The 25,017-nt window shown below is 35.9% G+C and overlaps 2 protein-coding genes across 2 annotated transcripts in view; one reads left to right on the forward strand and one right to left on the reverse strand.

The window, feature by feature from the left end:
• The window catches only part of LOC149807171 (trifunctional enzyme subunit beta, mitochondrial-like), a 53,881-nt gene extending 45,058 nt beyond the window's left edge, over positions 1 to 8,823 (reverse strand). The window contains exon 1 of the mRNA XM_089963073.1: positions 8,675 to 8,823. Coding sequence (XP_089819199.1) covers positions 8,675 to 8,732 — 58 coding nt within the window. The 5' untranslated portion in view covers positions 8,733 to 8,823. The remainder of the gene's footprint in view (positions 1 to 8,674) is intronic.
• A 58-nt stretch (positions 8,824 to 8,881) lies between these two features.
• LOC149807172 (trifunctional enzyme subunit alpha, mitochondrial-like) overlaps positions 8,882 to 25,017 on the forward strand; it is a 104,491-nt gene continuing 88,355 nt past the window's right edge. The window contains exons 1-2 of the mRNA XM_089963061.1: positions 8,882 to 9,034; positions 19,992 to 20,033. Of these exons, the coding sequence (XP_089819187.1) occupies positions 8,965 to 9,034; positions 19,992 to 20,033 (112 nt within the window). The 5' untranslated portion in view covers positions 8,882 to 8,964. The remainder of the gene's footprint in view (positions 9,035 to 19,991; positions 20,034 to 25,017) is intronic.

Below are 25,017 nucleotides of genomic sequence, written 5' to 3' on the forward strand. Positions count from 1 at the left end.
AAGACTAATTATTTATGATAAGAATCTCAAAGGCAGATACCAAATTCAAACATAAATTATTTTATCATATTGAGAATGGAAAAGATGAGATACTAACAAAAGGACACCTTGTAAGAAAATGAAACTTTTCAATTTTGTTTTTATAACTTTCAGCGTGCACAAATGTGATAACAACATGACAGTGAACATATTTATATATCACTTGCAATAAATTAAGACTATGGACCTAACTGATGCAGAAATTCAAACCATTAAATGTAACATAGAATCACATGCCTATGTACATAGTCTACTTGGAGCTGAAGTACCTACAGAGTACATAATGGCAGGGCTAACAGATTTTCAGTTTAGTCACAAGAAGTTGTAAAGTAAGGAGTGAACTGTCCTGTGTCAGCGAAGTACTTTCACCTTCATTTGTATACATTTTTTTTTCATTTCCTTTCTTCCCTCAGTCCATATCAGATAGTAAGACTATACAATGCAGTGATTAAGACTGGACTATAAAACAGGTTTGCATACTAAAGTTTATATATCAACATTTCCCCCAGATTTTCAACTCTTCTACGCCTTAAAATCTTTACCCTGGAACCTCAAGATTACCTGTAAGAATTTCAAACATGGCATTAAGCCTTGCATGTTAGGAACTGTGTGCATGAAATTGAATATACATGATATTCTAATGTAAATACAGTATGGACCCCATTTCATTCTATCAACTGTGACATATAATTTTAATCAATTTGTTCATTGACTTACTACAGCACATGCAAACTGCTAGCCATAGGAGATCACCTTATATTTTCTGTTTATGGTTCCTACCATTTAACAGTATACATAGAGTTATAATTAGTCAGTATTGTCCCACTGCTTGATACCTTGTCAGGACACTATCTCCTTTACAGTGGTGTAGCAAGAAATTCTGACCACTCCACCCTACTTGCAAAACTTAATTCTAACCTACCCACCCTCTCAAAACAATAAGTTGAGTGATTAAGAATTTTGGGCCCCCACTGGGTCTGACCTGCCCCTATCCCCAGGTTCTTGCAAGGGTTGCTATGTCTGTGTGTACGTGATTTAGATTTTTAATGTAACCTGAACAATTTGAGTCATATTGCTGATGTCTGCAGTGTGGCAGTTTATAGTAATGTCTAGCACTGGGGCATCATGCTGCAGGCACATAGCATCATGTCCCACCCAGTTACATTATCCTAAAACCAGGCCGACCAGGCCTAACACTAACCTCTTGCTATGTCACTGCTCCAATTTGATAGTAATCTGTCAGCAGTAGAGTTATGTAATATTTTTATACGTTTTTTCTTTCTATCATCTGCTTTGATAGCCCGATTAGTTTGTTAAACAATGCTTTCACATTTAATGGTGTCAGTTTCAGGTTACAGTAATATTTTTAATGAATTGACATGGTGAGTTGAAATACGTGTTTGTATACAGGAACTGCTGGCAGACTATGTGTACCTGGAATTCCAGTACGGCTTCAGAACAGGCAGGTCGACGACAGACATGATCTTCTCCCTACGACAACTCCAAGAGAAGAGCAGAGAGCAAGGTCAACCACTCTACATGATGTTCATCGACCACACCAAGGCCTTTGACCTGGTCAGTAGGAAGGGCCTTTTTGAACTTCTCAGTAAGATCGGTTGCCCCCCAAACTCTGCAGCATGATAATCTCTTTCCATGCCAATATGGAGGGAACAGTCTTGTATGATGGATCCTCCTCAGCCTCCTTCCCAATCAACAGCGGTGTGAAGCAGGGCTATGTGCTGGTGCCAACCCTTTTCAGGATCTTCTTCTCCCTGCACCTGTCCTACACCTTCAACTTGTACACTGATGGCGTATATCTACACACCAGGTCCAATGGGAGGCTGTTCAACCTGGCATGACAGCGCTCGAAGACCAAAGTGAGATCAGTGCTCATCAGGGAGATGCTTTTTGCAGATGATGTGGCTCTTATGACCCACACCGAGGACGCCCTCCAGAGACTGGGAGACCGTTGCACTGATGCTTGCAAGCAGTTTGGGCTCACCATCAGCCTGGAAAGACAAACATCAGCATGCAAGATAGCACCACTGCCCCTTCCATCACAACTGACGGTGTCATATTGGAAACAGTCAACAATTTTACATACCTGGGTTCAACCATCAGCAACACTCTCTTGTTTGATGTGGAACTGGATAGAAGACTTAGAAAGGCAAATGCCATCATGGCACGACTAAGGAAAGGGTGTGGGAAAACAACACGCTGACATAGCACACCAAGATCCAAGTCTACCAGGCTGGCGTTCTCATCACGCTTCTATATGGAAGTGAGACCTCGAGGACCTACATGAGGCAAGAGTGCCGGCTCAACTCCTTCCAGATATGGTGCCGAAAACACACCTGAAAACCAGCTGGCAAGACCGCATCCCACACAGCGAGATCCTGCAGCGTGCAAGTACCCCCAGCATGTACTCCCTGCTGAAAAAATGCTGCCTTCGATGGCTGGGACACATCTAATGCATGGATGATGGGAGGCTGCCAAAGGACATCCTATATGGACAGCTGGCCACTGGCACCAGAAGAGTTGGCCACCCATCACTCCTTTTCAAGGATATGTGCAAAAGGGACATGAACACATGCGACATTTCACCCAATGGCTGGGAAGTGCTGGCCGAGGACTGAGGCACCTGAAGACTGATGTTAAACAAGGGCATAGCAGTCGCTGATGCGAGGAGAGGCCAGTTGGCAACAGAAAAATGTATGAGAAACAACGAGCGAGTAACTCAGACTTCCCAGTATGTCTGCACCAACTGCAATAGAGACTATCACTCACACATAGGCAAGCACAGCCACAGCCGATGATGCCAACAGCCCAGATACATACGACACTCCAAGGGCGTTATTCACATGGTCTCTCAAGACTGAGCTGCCAATGATGATGATACAGGAAACAATTAAAACATTCTAGCTTATTAAAATCTTGTGTGATTATTTTTGATGTAGATAGATTCATGTATGAACATGCTTATCATGTAATTCCATATTGTCATTCTTAATGCTGAACAATTTTAACGCTTAATCCGGTCTTTTCTTATGTGTGCATACCTTACATGGTGTTGGTACCAAAACATGTTTCAAGTTTTTGGCTCATGTATCACTCGGTTTGGTTGTGCAGATTTACCATTGCTTGACCAGGTAACACTGGCTGTGAAATAAGCGGAACTAGCTGAATGAAGTGAATGTGATCCAACTCAGCAGGCATTGTATCATGATTCAGTTTTTGTCTCCACAAAATTGAGGTTTCTAAGGGGTTCTTTATTAGTCTGGAAAGAATACTGCACATGGGACCATTCTTTGTATTGTGCCCCACCAGAGTACAAAATGTGACCATATTTGTTACTTAGAACTAAATCCCAAATAAATGTTAATTCACAAGTCCAAAAGTATAGAATATTCTGAAAGAATTCCAAGTCCTGAATGTGCTGGTATACAAATAGTTTTAAATAGTATACATTCAAGAGACTGATGTTCTGCATACCTGTACTGTCAAATGCATCTTAAAAATATGTTTCCTTGCTAAGTCTAATAGTTTTTGCTTACAAGTAGACAAATTTTTTTATCATACCATCATGATTTTTTCCAGGTTAATTCTTTAAGCTTATGGGAAATAAACCTCCCCAAACCTAAATTCTGATAAAAAGAAAATTTGTAAAACTGATAAATTAATTTTTTTTATGTGATATCTATTATAAACATGCAATTTCTATGAGCTATTGATATTGCAGTGAAACATACATGCCAAACCCCCAAGAGATATAAGTGTATTTATTGCTATTATATTTGGCAAAAAAGCGTAATTTGAGTGTAAGAAGTGTAATCTATATACTACATGCCAGAATTACCAGTTACTATAAACACTGAAAAACCAAAATACACCAGAATAACATCAAAATATACATGTATTTACACGTTCTCAGTGTATATATCAGTGTACACACAGGAATTATGATTTTCTTCGAATAATAATATAAAGAAAAATAAAATAAGATTTATGTGATTTTTATATGATTTTCTTTTTTCCTATTTATAGCTAAATTCATGTAATGGCGTCACTCAGTTGTACCTGATTTGAGAGATATGATGAACAGATAATTGTAGAGATACATTCACAGAATGAAAGTGAAAAAAATCAAAAGAATTCAGTGACATTATATTACATATTTACTTTAATTTTGAAATAGTATGAATTAAACAGACTTACACCATCCGTTCTGGAGATTAACTCAGTTCCAGAATGATCAGTCCTTATCAAACTACTTATCTTATCCCGAATGGAATGATCAGCCCTTTATGTCCAATAAAGTCTGACTGATTGATGAGTCCTATAACTAGGAGAAAAGTCAATAATTCGTATCAAAATAGCTCAAATATGCTTTACATTGCTAACCAAACAAAAACAAAAACAAATCATAATTCCTGTGTTTACACCAATATATACACAGAAAACATGTAAATACATGTGTATTTTGGTATTATTTTGGTTTTTCAGCGTATTTTGGTGTTTACAGAAGGCCCAGAATTATAGCCCATATATTTTTATGACTAACCTGGTTCTGCAGCTGTTCAAAATTCTTGTTACAAAGGGCAAAATCCACATAGATTAGAATCAGAATACAAACACAAAATATACTGAGAAAATAAATTCAGAACTCACTTCAACTAGTCTAGATGTGTAACTTTCACTGAATGATTGTGAGCTGTAATTCTGCAATGATCATGGTCAGATGCTCAGTCTCAGAGTGTCGTATTACATTACTCTCATACTCTTTATAAGTTTGTAAAGTGGTGTTGATTTATCACTTTTTCTGATCTGACGTCTTTTAAAGTTTGAAAAGATCCATCTGCTCTAGCATATTCTGTCATATAACATCCACAACTCATACTGTCAAGTCTTTCACTTAACATCTTGCACCATTTTCTTTAAAAATTGTGACTGGTTCACTGACTGACTAGCTAATCAATAGAGGAATCTGCTCGGCAAAGTTTATTTTTGAAGAAACCTGTCTGGGTTTTTTTCTAAATGGGTCATATACAGTTTTTATAAATAGCAAATAAGGAAATGACTCTTGCACTTTTCTTATGCAGCAGTCACCTTTTTAAGAGTATTCTCAAATTTATATCATTGGAATTAAAGAGATGATATTAATAAACTAACAAAAACAACTTTTCTTCTTTCTTTTTATTTTATTTTTTAATGTAGCAATAAAGCTAAATTCATACATGTCCTCAATGAAGACATAATCTGGTGAAAAATGGTGTAACGATTATGCCAAAAGAGTAATGGCTGGCATGTATGGTGATATACTAATTGCAGATCTCATGTTAAACAGTGTAACAGGCAAAAGTACTTTATGTGCATTGCCAAAACAAGTGACATAATATGCAAACTTTCTGCCAAGGTTCATCAGGTTCTGTGCATGCCAAGAGTATAAGGGAATATATATTTCCCATTCTTAATCTCATGTCATGCCTAAAATGCAAACTGCATACACTTACTACATGTGATATTTGTTGTTTTCTCTTCAATATCCCCCTCACAAAATCACCCACAATAATAACCCACTGTACATGTGTCTCACTGATTGTCTTCTTCCAGTGCTTGTATCTACTATGCTGCGATGACATTATTCAAATACAATTGGTCAACTTGGTGTTCATGAACATACAGGAAATATTAAGGATAAACATTAATTCGTTGGTGTTTAATATGTTCAATATATAATTCAACAAGCCTATTTTCAGCATTTTATGGATTGATGATGATGATGATGATGTACCAGTCAATAAAGATACTGATGTCTATATAATTAATGCATTCCTTAAAATGATCTTTCTGTCTGCATATTTGTCTGTCTCTTTGACATAAGTATGTAGGATGAAATCTATCTTCTTTTTATGATCCATAGCCTGAGAAGTATTACCTATATGATGGAAATAAATTTTTAAAAGATGCAATTATTCAAAAGTTTATAAATTGTATGACAACATCTTTCAAAAGATATTAGAAATCCGTATAGGTGGAGAGTGGTCACACTTGATAATGAAGGTACATCAAAAGATGACAAAAACATTCTCATATATTGTTTGTTTTGAATTAAGAAAATATTAACAATAAACAAAAGAAAAAACTTTTAAGTTGAAGATAACACAAGGAAAAGAACTTGGAAAACAATGTAAAAAGTGTTATGGTCAATTTATTTCACAATGATTCCATTCAATTACAGTTTAAATAACTTTTTGTCTATTCATTTGCCTAATTTAGTGTTACTTAATGAAATATGTGGGTAATATGCACATTTTTTTCATTATTCCAACTGGCTTGATGTGTCAAATATATTAAAATGCCGCAATAATTGGAGCATTTCCATTACAAACACAACATTATGTCATCAGATAAATAATGTTTTCTGTGAAATCTGAAATTCAATGATTTAAAATGAAATCTCATCCATCTATATGAAGTCAATAAATACAATGCTGTTGGGCAATTCTGCACACCTAAGGTTTCCGCCTACAACATTGAAGTAAAATGCTTACCGAATTTGATGGACTGACGAAAATAAAATACTGCAATACTTACCATTTGAAAAAAGGTAATTGTCACCAGAATATTCTGTTCAAAATAATATTAATTTTGGACACACGGGATACCAGCCCCGTGTTTTCATGACTCGCAATATATCAGCCGATTCTGTGCACAGCTTTGAAAAGACATAATGTTTATCCATCGGGCTTTAGAAATAAAATACATTACTTTCGACTGTTTCTGTCAGCAGTTCAGCTTAGTAGGTCAGGTTTATAACTAGTTTTACAAAATTCAACATAACAATGCCAACAGATATTAAACAAACTAAACTGTTCTTGTAAAAAAATTAGTAAAGTTCAACATTTTATAAAAAATAAGCTATTATGTAGAAGAGAAACAACAATGAATAGAATGTAATGTGTTTATGATGCCTTGTTTATGGGGGAACAATTACTAAAGAATTTAGAAACAGACTATATGCCGGGAAATTTCATGAGAATCCCATTCTAGCAGCAAGCTGTCATGTTGGGTAGCAGACGATTTTGTACATGTGGGACAACTTCTTGCAAACTGGAAACTTGGATTAAGATGCAGAATTTTTTAACACATTAACCCCTAGCGACGAGTTAATGTGGCAGAAGGTAGTAGCTCTGTATCATCATGGTCATGCATGATACACTAAAGTGGGTGGTATTATAGTAAGGTAGACACATGTAGCTCTACAATGATACCAAATAATCTGGAATTTCTAGTTGCACTACAAAATACAGAGGGAAAAACCTCATTTTTTGGACCCGATTTTTTGCTGCCCAAAATTCACCCGTGGTCTGCATCCAATTTTGTGTCTAAATTTTAGACTTTTTGGTCTCAGATCTAAGGCAAACCGGTATGAACTGCAAACAGACAGATGAACCTTTGCAAAAAGTAGGATAAGATGGGCATTTGGAATAAAGAGTGGTCTCAATACAAAAATAATGGGTCCGTTTAGCAACAAAAAAAACAAACAACTTTTACCCTTCTGCTCATGTCTGAGCCAAATAGCCAATGAAAAACGATGTTTGTAACACAACTAGGCAGTATGTTATTGGAAGATCACCTGGAAGTTGGTGTTTTCGGACGTACTCAGAAATAGCTTTCAAAAAGTGTTTCCTACTCGAATTTCTGGCAAAAACGACAAAAACCTCCAGGGGTTAATGTGCTGAAGGTATAAATTTCCATCTTTTTGTATAATGTATTTATTTGTATGATTCTAACAGATATATAGTGAATAGCATTTTCTGAGTTACAGGTTTAACGTCATGGAGTAGGTCTTCATGTTGACATTTAGAAATCATTTTCATATGCATTTCGAGTCAAAATGGGGGATATTTTTGTACACTTTATGACCATCACTTTTCTTAATTAAAGTACAATAATTCTTTCTTGATACAAAATGGATTTTTGACAAAGAATAACATGTGAGTAGTGATCCAATGTTTACAGAAATGACGTATCATTGCGCCGAATTGGCCGACATGGTGGTATATGTTCCAAAAATCATGATAAAGGTGTTGTCAACTGCCCAGTTTCAGTGACTGACGCATTTTGGTGATCTTTGCTTCATGCAAACATTTTGCCAATCCAGAAGTTACTTTACTAAAATTGAGTGTTTAAAATACAATAAGAGGTATCACAATGAATGGTGCATATATTTGATACAACGAAAGTGCTCACTATAAAATGCGTCAAAACACGACTCCGGGGCATTCGCGTCAATATCCCCAATGTACAATGTCGCTTATTTATATGCGAAGGACGCTGGTCACCCTTGGGACCATACCAAATAATATGTTAATCTCAAACCCTACCACTACCACCACAGCCCATAAAGTTGCCAGGTATGGGCATCAAGATAACTTGAGTATGCTAGTATCCTGCTGTCGAGTAACCAACAGCACAGTACTATTCCGCTGGTAAATTCCGGGTCAAGATATATAACGCTCAATAAATTCTAATAGATACAAACAAAATACCAAGAAATTGTGAAAAGTACAACTGATTGATCGATACATGTAATCCTTTGCATCAATATTCCCTTTGGAACTTGAAAACCTACAAAATTTTGCTTGACTTTGGAGAGCTGCTGATAACCTGCTACTGCACAAAGCCGCCATGTTTATACAAGGGCTCACTACTCTGTCACGTGTCTCTATCTTTTTCCGCAAGTCATTCACTTAAAACTGATTTCTGGTTAATAATAGGGAACCCAAAAAGTAAAATTAAATCATTTAAATGAAACAAGCCGACTGAATGCACGCGTCAGCGAGAAAATTTGCTAAATTCATTGCACGAGATATTGATATCGAACGTGACTTGTCGAGATTGCAAAGCTTGCCGGCTGCTAGCATGATGTCGGGGATTCGCATTGTGGGAGCGTTTCGTCAGCTCTATGTTCAAAACGTAGTGAAGATCAAAGGTTTTATCGAGTTTCATGATTATAATTAAGTGTAAAGACTTTATAAATAATGTTATTGATAGAGCAACTTCTCAGGACTTCAAGGTTACCGAATAACACAGTACTGTTATAACGACATGGGGGGGGGGGGAAGGGGCGAGTTGTAATAGGTTTCATGTCGTATATTAGTAGCTTTTAAAAAAAAGAAAAAGTAGGTTAACGTATATATCTGTACTTGTTTTATTGTAACACAGTCCTAGATAAAATCGACATTATTGTTTAAGAAGTTTCAGATCCAAGGAATCACGCGTACCTTTCGGCCGGGTATAGGTCAGGGACGGGGTTCAATGTCCGGTAAACTTGTAGATATTCCAGGTATGAGGTTTCCTCTGGATTTTCAGAGTTCTCTCTTGTCAGTGACCACATTACACTAACATTAGAACGGTCGAGAATGTCATCTGCAAAAAGTTTTCAGAATTCGTGCAATCGGCATAACGTGTAACTTGTCGACTATACAGTACAATGCTGTCGGGCATTTCAGTGCACCGAAGGTTTCCATCTTCAATATTGAAGCAAAACGCTTACCGAATTCGACCGATTGACGAAAATAAAATACTGCAGTGCTTATCATTTGAAAAGAGGCAATTGTCACCAGAATATTCTGTTCAGAATAATAATAATTTTGGACAAAATGGATACCACCCACGACCGTGTTTTGATGACTCGCAATATGTCGGCCTATTCTGCGCACATCTTTGAAAAGATGTAATATATATCCATCGGGCTATAGAAATAAAATATATGACTTTCGACTGTTTCTGTCAACATTTCAGTCGAGTAATTAGGTCAGGTTTATAGCTAGTTTTACAAAGTTCAACGTAACAATGCCAATATTAAGCAAACTAAACCAAACTTGTAAAAAAAATTAGTAACGTTCAACATTTTATAAATAAAATAAGCTATTATGTGGAAGAGAAACAACAATAAATAGGATGTAATGTGTTTACAATGTCTTGTTTATGGGGAAGTATTAATAAAATATTTAGAAACAGACTATATGCTGGGTAATTTCACGAGAATCCTGTTCTAGCTGCATGTTGACATATTGGGTATCAGACGACATTGTACATGTGGGACAACTTGCAAAATTGGAAACTTGGATTAAGATGCAGAATTTTTCAAGGTGTATATTTCCATCTTTTATTTATTGTATTTCTTTGTATGATTCTAAAAGATACATAGTGAATAGCATTTGCTGGGTTACAGGTTTAAGGTCATGGAGTGTGTCTTCGTGTTGACATTTAGAAATCAGATTTTCATATGCACTTTGAGTCGAAATGTGTTATATTTTTGTACACTTTATGCATATGAATTTTCTTAATTAAAGTACAGTCGTTCTTTCTTGATACAAAATGTATTTTTGTCGGAAAGTAGTATGTGATCCAGTGTTTACAGAAATGACATATAGTTGCACAGCTTTACCTTATGTGCAGAATTGGCCGACATGGTGGTATGTATCTATAGGTGCAAGGGACAGTTTTATGCACAAAGTTGATGTTGCATCCATCTGCCTAATATAAAAATTCATACATTTTTTTTCAAATACTTGAGTGAGGTCAAAATCGTCCATATTTTTGGATTGTTATTAGAAAACAAAGGATAATAATATTAGTCGCTTGACCTGACAAGTCAGTGGCAGTTCAGAGCAAAAGAAGTTATGAAACCCACTCCAAATTAGTACCTGCATTTGTTATGTCCAAAGGTTATTTTTTTACACCATGTGATTTTCACAGTAAAAATTAAAGCCCTTTGAAGTATCTTTTCAAAGCACAACATTTTCTCCCCCTACAAGCTACACACACTTAAGTTTTTTCCTTAAGACGAACTCCACAAACCAGACACGGTTTTGGGCCGGTATTTCAGCGTCGAACACTCTGTAAATGAAGCGCACAATAATTAATCACAGTGACAATTATTTGTACAAGGTGTAGACAACCCCATCATCAGCCACTTGCAACTGTTATACATTTAGTTGATTACTATACTATTAGTAAAAGTCTAATTAGATGAAAGCCTAATGAGAGAAATACTATTATATATATTAAAGGAAAGTAATCATATAGCATGGGACGAAGCTAGATTATTGCAACAAAAGTATAATGATCTCACCGGGAGCAAAATCATATTACCAAAATCAAAAACAGATTTAAATCTCATACAAAATTACATCAGATCACTAGCAGCAATACAAGATGAGTTCACAAGGTTATCTGCGATTGAGCATGAGCACATTGCCAAGTCAGAATTTGACAGATTACCAGGTGACAGAAAACAAATACCATTTGAGTTACAAATGTACAATTTTATCAAACAAGCAAAGAACAAATTTTCAACAATGGTGCGTCTCATGTTTTTTCAGCATTTAAAATTGATGGCTATGGAACATTTTTTAATTCCACAATGGATGAATAATGAGCATCTACTATCGTTAATAATCTTGTTGACGACAGCAAGTATATACATGTATTCAGAATAAAAATTTTTGCTGAACATGTTAGTTAAGATGGTCCGACTTGAATTATTCATGATAAACTTGACCGTTTATGAATCACAGTGATGTAACAATGTTGTCATAGCAGATAAAAATTCTAAAGCAGGTGATTTTCACCGGAATTGACAAACCATACTGCAATAATGCATATCCAGTTACCGCAGTTGTTTATGCACTTTATTGTTTGAATGTGCCACAGAACATTTTGCTGAATTGAGACAAGGAAAAAGGATTTGCAGAATCAAGAAAAAATAACGGGGGAAAACTCTCTTATTAACGGAGCTAAAATAGATGATGTTGCCACACTTGAAAAAAGACTGAAGATTCCTATTATTGTAAAAACAATAACCAATGAGATTTTATACAACTCTGGTAATTATCATAGCGAAGGTGGTCCAATAACATTAATAGATCATAATGTCATGCGTGGACAAAACCAGTAACAACATTTCCATAAGAAAGAATGTTAAGATTTTACAATGGAGATATTTTTGAAGAAATTAACAACATAAGTAAAAACAACCATGTATTAGTCTGTTTATTTCACAGTGGCAGCATCAAAGACGCATAAATAGCATTGACAGCAAATCATTTGATCAGTTTCTTTTGCCATCTGAAGTTCTTCAACATGCTATGAAACAGATTGCTGTAAAATATGATGGCGACAACAATGTTTTACTAGTTAAATGTTTTACTGTTTCGTCTGTTGCATCTCAAATCACACAACCAAAAAGATAAGTGGCATCCTACACCAAATATTGATCTTACTGAATTTGCATAGATTGACTCATTCAAGTTTTCAGCAATTATTCATCCTGTGATACCAATTTTGTTTGATAGACACTTTAATGAACCAGAGACCAGTGTCAATCTCAATGATTGTTGTGCAAAAAAATCAGTTTGGTTGGGCCCAAATGGTGTTATTACAGTATACATGCTTGATGCTAAAATCCTGATATCATTGACTGTAACCTCTGCGATAGTATCATACAAACAAGAAAAACAAATTTCATTACTCATCATCATCATCATCAGTCTCATGACCTAGTGTGGTCATTGAGGCACTGTGCTGCTGAACATCTGACCAGTTCCCTCCACTTGTCTCGATCATGTGCCAATGCCTGTGTCTCCGCAAAACTTTTCCTTGTCCATTCTGTGATGTTGTCAGTCCACTTTTTTCTCTGTCTACCTCTCCTTCTGCCACCCTGGACGCTGCCCTGCAGGACTGTTGTGGATAGACTGTTGGCATGGCTATACCATTTCAGCTTTCTCTTTTTGACGGTGGTGAGGAGGTCCTCATATTGGCCTACTTCGCGCCTGATGGTGTTACGCACTTCTTCATTTGTGATGTGGTCTATGTAAGAGATGCCAAGGATGGTTCTGTAGCATCTCATTTCAAGTGACTGGATTCTTCGTTGTAATTCTGCTGTCAGGGTCCATGCCTCACATGAGTACAAAAAGACCGAGATGACTAGAGCTCGCAATAGTCTGATTTTAGTTTTCAGACAGATATTCTTGTTTCTCCAGATGGGTCTTAGCTTTGACATAGCTGCCATTGTTTGTGCTGCTCCAGTGTATCCCCTAGGGGCGCAAGACTGAGAGTCAAAAATCTCCTTGGTGTCAAAACTGGGGGTCAGACTCAGTAAAAAACAAACTTTGGTATCAAAACTGAGGGTCAAATTAAAAATTTGGGGGTGCAAATGAGGGTAAAGGGAAACACTGCTGCTCTTGACAAAATTTCTGCTCTTGATCCCTCTTCAGTGATTATGGAACCAAGATATTTGAACTGGCTCACTGTTTCCATTTCATGTCCTCTGACTTTAATCTTGGATGAGATTTGTTTGCCACTCTTTGTCATCAGTTTTGTCTTTTCAGCGCTTATCTCCATGTCAAATCCGGAAGATGTTTCATCCAGGTTCTTCACTAAGGTGGCTAGCTCATCTTCACTGCCTGCCAGCCCATCAATGTCGTCTGCAAAGCGGAGGTTGTGATGTTACGCCCTCCAATGCTGACTGTCCCACAGTGGTTTTCCAGGGCTTCGCTCATGATGCGCTCTAAATAGATGTTGAAAAGCGTGGGTGACAGGAGACAGCCTTGACGCACTCCCACTGTTGTCTGGAACCAGTCCCCCACAGCACCTTGGGCAATTACTGCACTGGTAGCCTTGGCGTACAGCTGCTGCTTGATGGTATTGGTTAACTTTTGACCTATGTTATACTTCTTCATTGTGGCCCACAATGCCTCATACCACACTCGGTCAGAGGCCCTTTTGAAATCTATGAACACATGATAGATGTCTTGTTGGTGTTGCGAGTACTTTTCGCACAGAACCCTGAGATTGAATGTTTGTTCTGTTGTGCTTCTTCCACTCCGGAACCCGGCCTGTTCTTCAGCGATTATTTCTTCTGCTTGTGGTTTCAGTCTGTTCAAGATGATCTTCAGCATTACCTTACTAGCATGGCTGATTAAACTGATAGTTCTGTAATTTTGGCACAGCTGGAGATTGCCTTTTGGGGGAAGTGTTATAATCAGTGACTGGGTCCATTTGTGTTGGCCATTCACCTGTCTGCCAGATCTTGTTGCAGATTTTTGTTAGTAGCTCTTTCACTGGTTCTCCCCCATTCTTGATAAGTTCAGCTGGGATGTTGTCTACTCCAGCTGCCTTCCCATTCTTCAGTGCTCTTATTGCTGACTCCACCTCTTCTTTGAGAATGGGGAAGTCATCATCATTTGAGGAGTTTGGAACTTCAAGCACCTCTGGGTCTCCTGTGGACTGATGGTTGTAGAGTTCTTTGCAATACTCAGTCCATCTTTCTGCAATGTCACTCACTTCTGTGAGGCATTTTCCATTTTTGTCTTGAATGGTACTGACTCTTGGTTGTTTCTGTCTGGTGAGGTCTTTCACAATTTGGAATGCCTTTTTGCTGTTATTCTTTATCAGACTGTTCTCCATTTCTGTGCACTTTTGTCCAATCCAATTTTCTTTTGCTTTGCTCAAGTTTTTTCTGATATTCTTGTTTATTTCTCTGTACTTCAATGCCCCTGTTGTGTGTCTGGTGTTTTTTATGGGCAGTGGCAGATGATTTATCTGCTCGGGAAATGGATGCACCCGCCCATCCATGAGTCTCCTGCTGCCTTGCAGGTCGACTTTGGTTAGCCAAAGGCTAAGGGAGTAAACCCTAAAAGAAAATCCGGAGTGGAGACCCTAAGGCAGCTGGACGATGTACTACATCCCCTTCTGGCAACTCCTTGGTCTGGAGAGGGATGGGCTTCGCCAGACGACTTTTGCCCAAGACACACTGATAATGCTGGACAAATCTGAGCAAAAATCTGAAATTTGGTTACTATGAGATGACAAAGATATTTGTAGAAAAATTATTGTAAAATTCACATCAGTAACATCACATCATTGCACAAGATTAATTTTGGATCCAGCAGAATTAGATTTTATCAAGGACATAGCTGTGAAAGGTATATTAGTGTCATGAAGAAATGCAACAACACTAGATGGAATGATTATTAGCTACTGGGACGGCAATTCTCCTTAATTTACTCATTTGAGATCATCACTGCTCGCCTACTCATCAATAAACCAATTATTGATGATCAATAGATTTCCCAATGATGTTGTTAGGGTCGCCACAGATTCTTTTTATATTAATTTTTGTAAAATGGATCATGTGGAACCATTTATCAATAATGCTAGTGATGCTGTTTGGGGTTTGTGGCGAATAAAACACAAACAAATATGTAATTATCTCGTCTGATGTTTAAGCACCTGAAGTTTATTATCCCAATGGTAATTTATCAGGACCATCATCATCACCATCAGTAAACGATCCCATCATGAGATATGGCATGGTCTCTCTGAATGGTCCAGGTGGTTCTGGTAAAACAACACATGAGATAAAATTATTTAAAATCTATGACATGATTATATTGACTCCAACTCACTGGCTTGCCAGAGAGATGAGATAATGTGGTGTCAGTGCATGCATGTATCATAGTTTTTTTACATGGCGAGGTGATGCATGGACCTCCGAACAAATGGGTGAGAAATATATCCAGAGAATAGTTATCTGGAATTAGAGTTGTACAGTATCCAAAAATGCTTTAGAAATGTTTCTTGATTGGTTATTAACAAAATCTACTGCAATTATGTGTGGCGATCATGGACTGCCTCCGCCATTTACTGGAGAATCCCCACGTGACTTGTTAAGCAACTACATTGGGTACTATGAAGAAATGCTGTATGATCATCAATCACATTATGAAACATTATGACAGATAAAATAATCAGACTGCAACCAGATAATATACCAACTTTAATGCTTCATTGTGTTTTTTCAGAATAGTTACGGTAATGTTTTATCAGCAATAAAGAAATTGAGACAAACAAAATGGTTTGAAAACACAGTGCATTTGCTCTCATGTACATTTTACAAGGGTTTCAAACAAGTTTAAACATTTTCCAACTTCCATTTATAGTAAACTTTCATAAAGAATAAAATTCGTATTTAAATGTAGTTGATTAAGCATCTTTACTAACTTGCAATTACAATACATGATCTAGTTACGCCTATCAGTTAAAATTCATTACAATGTATGGCTTCTAGAGTGCTCTTAGGTCATGTGGCCAAAATACACTGCATACAAATCTGATATATTATAATATACATACGATTCAGAAAGTTTCTACTGGAAAATAAAATATTACTTTAAAACAATGTTAAATGCAGATATGCATACAGAGAAATAGAGTTCATAATTCAAATAAGAGAATGTAAACAAGATATGCTATATATATATTTATATTTGCGTATCATGTTTTGCATCTGCTTCTCTCTGTTAAGCTCTCACTACTCCCTGCTCTGTTCAAAAGGATAAGTCACTTCTACCTAAAACTCAAGTCTAGCTTGACCCCTGATGTAAATGCCTCACATGAGTTTCAAGTAAAATGCAAGCTCAAAAAACCTAATTCACAATTGTATATCCATATCTTTAATTATCCAACAGGAATATCTGAGAAGTCGCATTATAGCATTAAATTGAGAAGTTTGATGGGCCAATTTACAAAACTATCCCCTGCCACCTATAGTATTCATATAGTATACATATTCCAGGCATTTCAGATTCTCAGCTTAAAGTAGAACATTCAGATACAGTGTTTGAAATTGAAGGATATCAAAGGTCAATTTGTTAAGATAGGTCCACGGATTCTAGGGGTAGAGGAATACTAGTATGTTAGGGACAGTTGGATCTGATAAAGCATAGAGATCAACAAGACAATATAGAGCCCATTTGGCTAAAAATTAGGCTGAGAGATACCAAGCCATTCCTAGCTGGTTTTGTTTAAGGTAATGTTTTATATAATTTTATATAATATAAAAATGAATGGACAGATGAGCATTAAACTATGACTAAAAGTGCTCATTAACAACAATACAATGTTTACACCTTCGGGATTTCAATCAAAATTTACTTAAGCTTCAAGTTCAAAGCAGTTGGTTAGATTTTTTTTAGTCTTTTGAATTATATAAGGTAGTTAGGAAACCCACAAAAATCACAAGTCACTCGTTGACTCCTCTTGATTGTGTATTTGCAATAGTCTTGAAAAACTAACAAACATCGCCATGCCTAAAATTTATCTCCCTGATTCTTTTTCAACTTTCTTTACTTGTAATGTAAAATGATTCCCTCTAAAGATACACAAACCATTGAGCCACCACAGCTCCCCTTTGCATGAAATTATTTTTAGACATAAGAATCGTTAATGGCTGATATTTTTGAAGCTATGAGAAATTGAGACACCTGATAGGAGAAGTGAAGGAGATTACAAGTTATCGAAGATTAAAGTTACAGAGCTCAAATGAAAAGCTTGGAAAAATTGCTGTAAGAAAATTATAGAGCATGAAAAGATGGATCCAGGTGCTATTTAAAATTGGGGGCAAGGAAAAGTTATACATTTTAGTAGTGTTAATTCCACAGCATCACTGCATCTATCTGATAGCTGACTTTTTAATAATATTTTGCAGATATATCTGCTAAAAATTGCCATCAACTGATACAAATTTTGATGTGCTTGAGGCATACTCTATACATAAACTACCTCACTGATGCACTTTTTTTAATTCCTGAAATTATATATATATATCAAGTAGTTAAATATCTCTCAGAACTTGTCAGTAGCAATGGGACTAGATCATATTGGCCCAAAACTTTTAAAAGTAGCCTGTCCTGTAGTAGAAATAAGCATACATTATTATTAAATAAGCAGCATTAAAATGGGGGCAGTTCCCTCACATAGGTACCTAAATTCACCCAAATCATAACACGGGGTCTTTAAATGATGTTAACAGTTTTAAACCAATTTCAATTCTACCACCCTTTTCAAAATTAGTATAATAAAATGTACTTGACTGTTTGATGCATTTCATTGTAAGTTAACACTATTTTGTGAAAATCAGTTGTGATTCAGGCTAATTCACTCTTGTGAAATGATTTTTATATCCATGGTAGACAGATAGCTGAAAGATCATAGGTACAGCCATAGTAGAGTTTAAAAAGGCATTTGATTTAGTTGACCTTCAAATTTTTAAAGAGAGACTGTACATTAATAAATTTTGACAGGTGGCTGTTAAATGGTTTTCATTTTTTCTCAGAGGTACTAAAAGGTCAATAAAAAGAGGTGCTCTCAACTGATCAACTTGTACTATATTGTCTTATACAGGGTTCTATATTAGATCCCATCCTGTTTTTAATCTTAGTGATTTACCTCTTGCAAAACAATATATGACAGACTAAACTTATTTGATTATAACAGCTCAGAGAAAATTAAATAATCTGAGGTAAACTATCTTTCTTACAAGAATACATAATTACAAGTTGTCACACAAATGTCTCAGTGTTCATTTTGATGGCAACAAAAATATAGAATGAACACATTAAACCTCTGATGAAAAACTTCTCTTGTTCAGTCTGATTGCTATCCGTGATCAAACATATTCTCATTATTTTATGATGAAGTTATATAAAAGCTGTGTTAAGCCATACTTTGATTATTGTAATATGGTGGGGAAACTAATGTCAAATTTATTTGACTAAACTGTATAGACTACATTTAAGCATTGGATCATTAGCCAAAGATAGGATATTTATGAGAAAGTCTAATGATCAAGATGGCCCTCAGTAACTCCAGTGGTCAAACCATAGCAAGCAAAGCAAAAATCAAAAGTTTCATTAACACTATGTAATCACCTCTTTTTGCAAAGCTGACTGTAGGATTTTGAAAATGAATCACATGTCCACATTTATCCAAAATTTGAGTCTTAAATAGCATGTACAAAACTGTAGACACATTTTAAAAGTGGAGGGTCCATAACAATAACTGGAGGTCCAGGAGCAGGGATTCTCACTACTGAAACCTCTTCTTGTATATAATATGTTGTATATATTATTGTTATGTATTATCTGAAATGTTAATGTGTGCTTCCTGTACTGCTTTTATGTTGTATATGGCATGCTTTATGTACTTACCACAGTTTCTATGCATTACAGTTTCATTTGCCAAGTAAATACTATTGCTGCTATGTAACTTGTAAGCACATGACATTTAATAGATCATGCAATATGGGAGCATTTTTGGCCCAAGTCTTGTCCCTTATTTCATAACTGATCTTATAGAAGCAAAAATATTTTCACAAAAATATATTCTGCTTTGTAGAACTAAGAGATATTGTTTATATCTACAAATACGTGACTGGCAGATATTTCAGCATAGGTAATTGCAAATGTTCAAGTATTGTTTCTGAGAAAATCTGAATGCATAGGATACATGTAGACATGCATAAAAACATCATTTTATGTACTTTGAAACCATTAAAATGTTCTTTCAAAAATAGCTAAAACATTTAAATTGATTATGTTTTAAATTTGATTCACAAAATGAGAAAGTGTACCTATGCAAATAGCAAACATCACATGTATAGGTAATTATATTAGCATTATATTGCTTTAATGACCTACATGGTGATTTAACTGGTGGCAGGCATCAGGCCTTCTGAGATCAGTGTGTAGTGCACCTACCATGCTGTACATGAAATGATTCAAGCACCAACCAGGAGTATCTAAGCTGGTCTTAAACCTATGTCCTCTTTAGTGATTTTGTTTAGAATGCTCTACACATCACGTACACTGAGGGGAAAGTTGAAACTATGTCCAGGTAAAATATTACTGTGAAATTTCAGTTACATTACTGTGGAAAGTTGTAATTTATTCCTTATAGGGCCATCCTTTTTTTGGTATTTTAGACATATCTGGCCTCCATGCTCCCTCTATATACAAAACACTAAGGAACACTCTCACCAAGAACTAGATTTTCTAGTTCTTTTTCTTGTGTGTATATCATTTATACATTTTCTGTTTCAGTTGGACAGTTAAACCGATGCCTTTCTACTTCCAAAGTTATGAGTATGTATGTTTTAATTAGATTTTATATACAAGAATTTTGCTACATTTTGTAATCTAATCTGGATCTAATGTAGGATCACACGAGTTATTTTTAAAAAAATATTATAGAGTATTTATTTATTTACTTGATAATTAATTGATCAGATTCACTCACTTTTCAATTTCAAAAAGAACTGCAGGAAAAAACACCAGTCTTTGAATGTTTGAGAAACGATAATCACTATATGTATAATGTTCAATATCTTTTTTATAACTGAAAATAGGTGAGTGGGGAATTGCTTTCACCATTTCAAGAAAGGGGATAGTTTTCTAAATAGAAGAGAGACTTAGGGTTTGAAGATATGATAAGTTATGGTCAGTTGGGGGGGTGCTTTCTATGATCTGTACAGCATACAATATCATATCTGGTGATGGATAACTTGTAAATGCACATTGAATAACATAACCATGCCACCCATCACTATTTGGCTTTGATCATTTAACTCAAAACATCTGTGGATTTGTCCTAAGATTGTCATGTGATGAATATTTAATTGTGTGACTATTATCATGGTTCAACAACATTCAAAATTACAAAATGATATATTAACTGACAGTGATCTGAGTAATTTAGGTTAAAATTAATCCATCCATTTAGTAATTTTGCATTTTGTAAAACCATTATAATAAAAAGCTGTGTTCCCCAAAGGTTGCAGTCAGGGACCAGTTGTGTGATGTTTCCTCTACCCTATTGGCTTAGATTTTAAGATGTTTCACTGGTTCTTGCAAAAGCCCTCATCCAAATTATTGAATGAAGCTTCCATGAAATAGTGGATGCAGTCAGACAAATTACTTTTCACTGGAAGTGAAAAGGAGAGTGGTGTAATTCTTAAGATTGTTAACATTCAGTTGTAGGAGTGAACATTACATACACACACACACACATACATACATACTTGCATACATGTATATATACTTGCAAGCAGTCATTTACAATAATGCATCAAGGAAGATTAGAAAATAAATGCATATAATTATTACGGTAATCCTCCTCCATACTAATCATAGTTATATATAGCACATACTTCATTTGTGTGTGTGTTTTGAATTTTGTCATATTTTTGCAATTTTTAGCTATTTCTTTGTTCTTATGATGTCTCAAGATGCAAGTTCCCCTAACTGAATGTTGTATATATAATATTTTCTATTTTGGGTTGATATTTTTGTACAGATTCCTTGTTGATGTAATTGAATCTGCATCTCCATCATTCACTGCAGTTTTATTCGCAGGCTGTGTTTTTATTCTTAAAATATTTTGGTAATGCAATGTTTGCACTTATTTGATTTCTCTTTTGAGTAGTCTATGAAAACGTCTATTAAGAGCAACAAATGTGGTCATTACAAGACATAGAGGATAACCACAAGCCATGTTTGGTGTTCATCCACATATGAAGTGTGTGCCCTTTGGACTGAGGACACCTGATTCAGTGCCCTCAGTAAACAAATTTAGGATAGAGAGAAAAGGGCCAGATTGAAAATATCTGGTTATATTTAGTATTCACCCTAGCTTAGAATCACTAAATGGCTATATTGGGCATATGGAGGCCTCCCCTTCCACCAGCTAAAATAACCAAACCAACTGCCCCATGATGAACACTATGTTATGATTGTAAAGACTTGCTATTATAATCTATTTGGGACCATGCAGTATTTGCCACCCCTGCAGACAACTGACCTATCCAGCTGTCTGAGATATGAGCTGCTAAGTCAGCCAGTAACCAAGACAGAAGAATGACACATTGCTGACTTGTACCCTTGACAGTGATGTCATTAGGCAGTTGACCAACCATCCTGCCAATCCAGCCATCTTTGCTGACCTAGTCAACTATGCAAGATTGGCATCATACAAACATGCCACATTCAGCCTGGTTTTCTTCAAGACTGGCTGTTAGTGTTCCATACTGTAGCATATCTGGCAGTGTGTGATGATGATACAGCCAGATATGCAAACCGCACAGACCATAAATATTCGTGGCCATTTCATGTTCCTGAAAGTTCATGAAAAATGACTTTTTGTTGAAAGGTCATTGAAAGTTTCTGAATTTGGTGGAAATGGGAGTTAAGTATTTCATCAACATGTTTTAATTTGATTCCATTAAAAAAATATCAGTTTATTGATTGGTATGATGGCACCTACCATCTTTCTTCTCACAAATTGACCAAAGGGAAGTAACTCTCAAGCTGAACATTTTTAGGTTTGTGCATGTTCTGTTCATCTTCCAACTATCTTTTTCTGTGACGATTTTGTCTCTGTCTTTAAAGTTGTTGAAACATTATTAGTTGTGCAGAATTATTCCCTAGATATGTAATTCGATGCTGTGTTTATAAAAATTGGCTTGTGTCACTCAAGCACGAGTGAAAAGTGCCCTAATCAAGCTAAAGTGAATTGAATTGAAGACCTCTGCAGATAAACTTGCACCAGATGCAGAAGAAAATGGATAAATTGTATTGTCAATCTGATGCACTTCAACAATAAGCTAAAGAGAAGAAACAGGCAGTGAACAGATTGGAACATGATATTATAGTTAAAGTGAATAAACTAAAACAATTGTGGCTTGTTATTTCTTTGTTGTTCATGTGGCTGCCTCTCTCAGAGAACTTTATAGTCTGGAGAACATTCAGTTTTAGTTAATAAATCTGTATAATGATGATCATTTTCTTTCCACATTATGAATGCCTGCATTACTTAGTGTGGAAAATGATGTATAAAATGCACACAGTGATTATGATATTTACATAAATTTTGATAATGATTTTGCAAAGGTACAATTACTTGCCCAAAGTGACTTTCACTTAAATAAATTCTATATTATTGTCGTGGCAAACAGGATTTTTCAATTAATTTTGGACAAGCACCATCAAGATGTTGTTTACAGATGTAACGCTGTAGCTAATAAGGATGCAAATATTTTATAGCTCAAATTCCTTTAAAATGTCAACATTTTTTATAACTTTACATTGAAAAAGAGTGATCATCACATTTTGTAAAGTGCTTGCAATAACGTTGATCATCAGTCAAAACTCCAGTCAAACTTGCTATAGCTGCATTGGCTTTGAGTACGAACTATATTCAGTTTATTATCTGAAGTTTGATGATTATAGGTCATATACTAATTGTGACATACATGTCCTTACAAGGTTAAGCTTAGAATTTTATTCCATGGGAGCCAGTGTGAACCAAAATTGACAATATGTTGCATTATCATCATACTTTTGGTATATAAATTAAGAATACAATAACTGCTAAACTTTCTTGAAATCTGTAATCTTTCAATAATAATTGTAATATTAATATTATTGATAATTGTTTTTTATCTATATTTATATTTCTTTGCCCATATTGCATTTAAAATTCATATAAAGTTAGTAATAATTGTTTTTAATTTGTAATGTTGTTATTCGTGGATTTCCACTTTAATTACATTTGTCTGTTCAATTTGATCATTGGATCCTTTCGTTTATTATGGAAATATTCTGCCAGTTCAGGCATGGACATTCCTTCTCATTGGTAAGTTGCAGTTTATGTCTATTGTAATACCTGCATGCTACCATATGTAAGTTAGGGAAATAACACGATAATATAGTATGGTATGTTAACCTGTGCCAGCCACCATATGCTGTTTTATTTACATTTACTCACTTTGATTGATGAAGATTTATGTAGTAGTAAAAAGAGGGAAAGTCATTGAAACTTTACAAATTATAAGTAACCAGCAATAGCAAAAAAGTTTTAATATGTACCAATTAGAACATTAAGTACCGCGATGATACAGTGTTCTGGGCTATAGTCTCTCATTTTCTGAAAAAATGGCATTTAAACAAAAACAAACCAAACATCATGGAAGAGATGATATTGGTCACAACAAGGACATTGTTTACTTGTTCGTCAATTTAGATCTTGTTTGCAAAGTTGAACCTCTTGAGCCTTGATGTGGTGCAGCTTTGTCCATGTCAAGCCCCTGTCTACAACTCCACTAAAGCAGCTATCATTATCAGACCTTCTTCCTGATCACAGGCATGAGCAAGCTATATGCCCTGTCCATGTGTCCAAATCTGCTACAGATCCAACACTTAATTTGTTCTAATGATGTAGCCTGGTTTCATTGCAAAGAACAGATTGCTATCCACTGGCAGCCAAAATGTAATAGTTCAGCTCCTTTCAATCAATCATTTCTGAGGGAAAGAGAGAGGAAGTTACATTTCAAACTCTACCAGACACGTGGACAACACCCAAGCAGACACCAGAGGCTTTTTCCTACCACTCAAGGCAGGAGAGCACTGGCCTCTCACAGGACCAGGTACGACTTGTGAAATCTGAGCTTATGAAATACAAAATATTTATAGCCAAGCCTGGCCTTAGAATGTAATGTCTTAAGTAAAAGACATAGTGGAGACAGTTGGTTGTCACATCCAGTTTACTTTCTTCAGTTTCTTGTGTGAAAAGACCTTGCCAAGAACAGATCTGAATCTTGTTGGGCCTCTGATTGCTGCCCAGACAAATCTGCATTCACTGGATTCAATTTGTAAAATGATTCCCAGATGTGGAAACACGCATAATCCATGTCACATGCAAGATCACATAATTTCAATTCTGCCAAGTAGCATTAAGAAAATTGCATCTTTCTAGTAGAGCATTCATTATGCTTCTACAGGGTGATCCAGGTAGAGGTTGGATGTCCAGCATTTCCTCCTCCTCTTACTCATTCTCCTGACTGTAAAGTGATTGGGTTATATGTATGACGGAGAAAGGAAATCTCTAATTTGTTTTTTTCTTCTGAAGAAAATACTTGCCTGATAGTGTCACTATTATGCCCTCCCAACCTTTTTCCCCAATGAGAGCATCCTGCATCATTGATCACTCAAAGTTTAAACTGGGTACATCCTGGTAAGGGTCACCACTTAACAGGTTGAGGGGAGCTAATCTGTAAGAATTGCTTCCCTTTAC

This window comes from Sinohyriopsis cumingii, chromosome 1, assembly GCF_028554795.1.
Source record: "Sinohyriopsis cumingii isolate HCF-2022 chromosome 1, ASM2855479v2, whole genome shotgun sequence".
In the NCBI taxonomy this organism is placed as follows: domain Eukaryota; kingdom Metazoa; phylum Mollusca; class Bivalvia; order Unionida; family Unionidae; genus Sinohyriopsis; species Sinohyriopsis cumingii.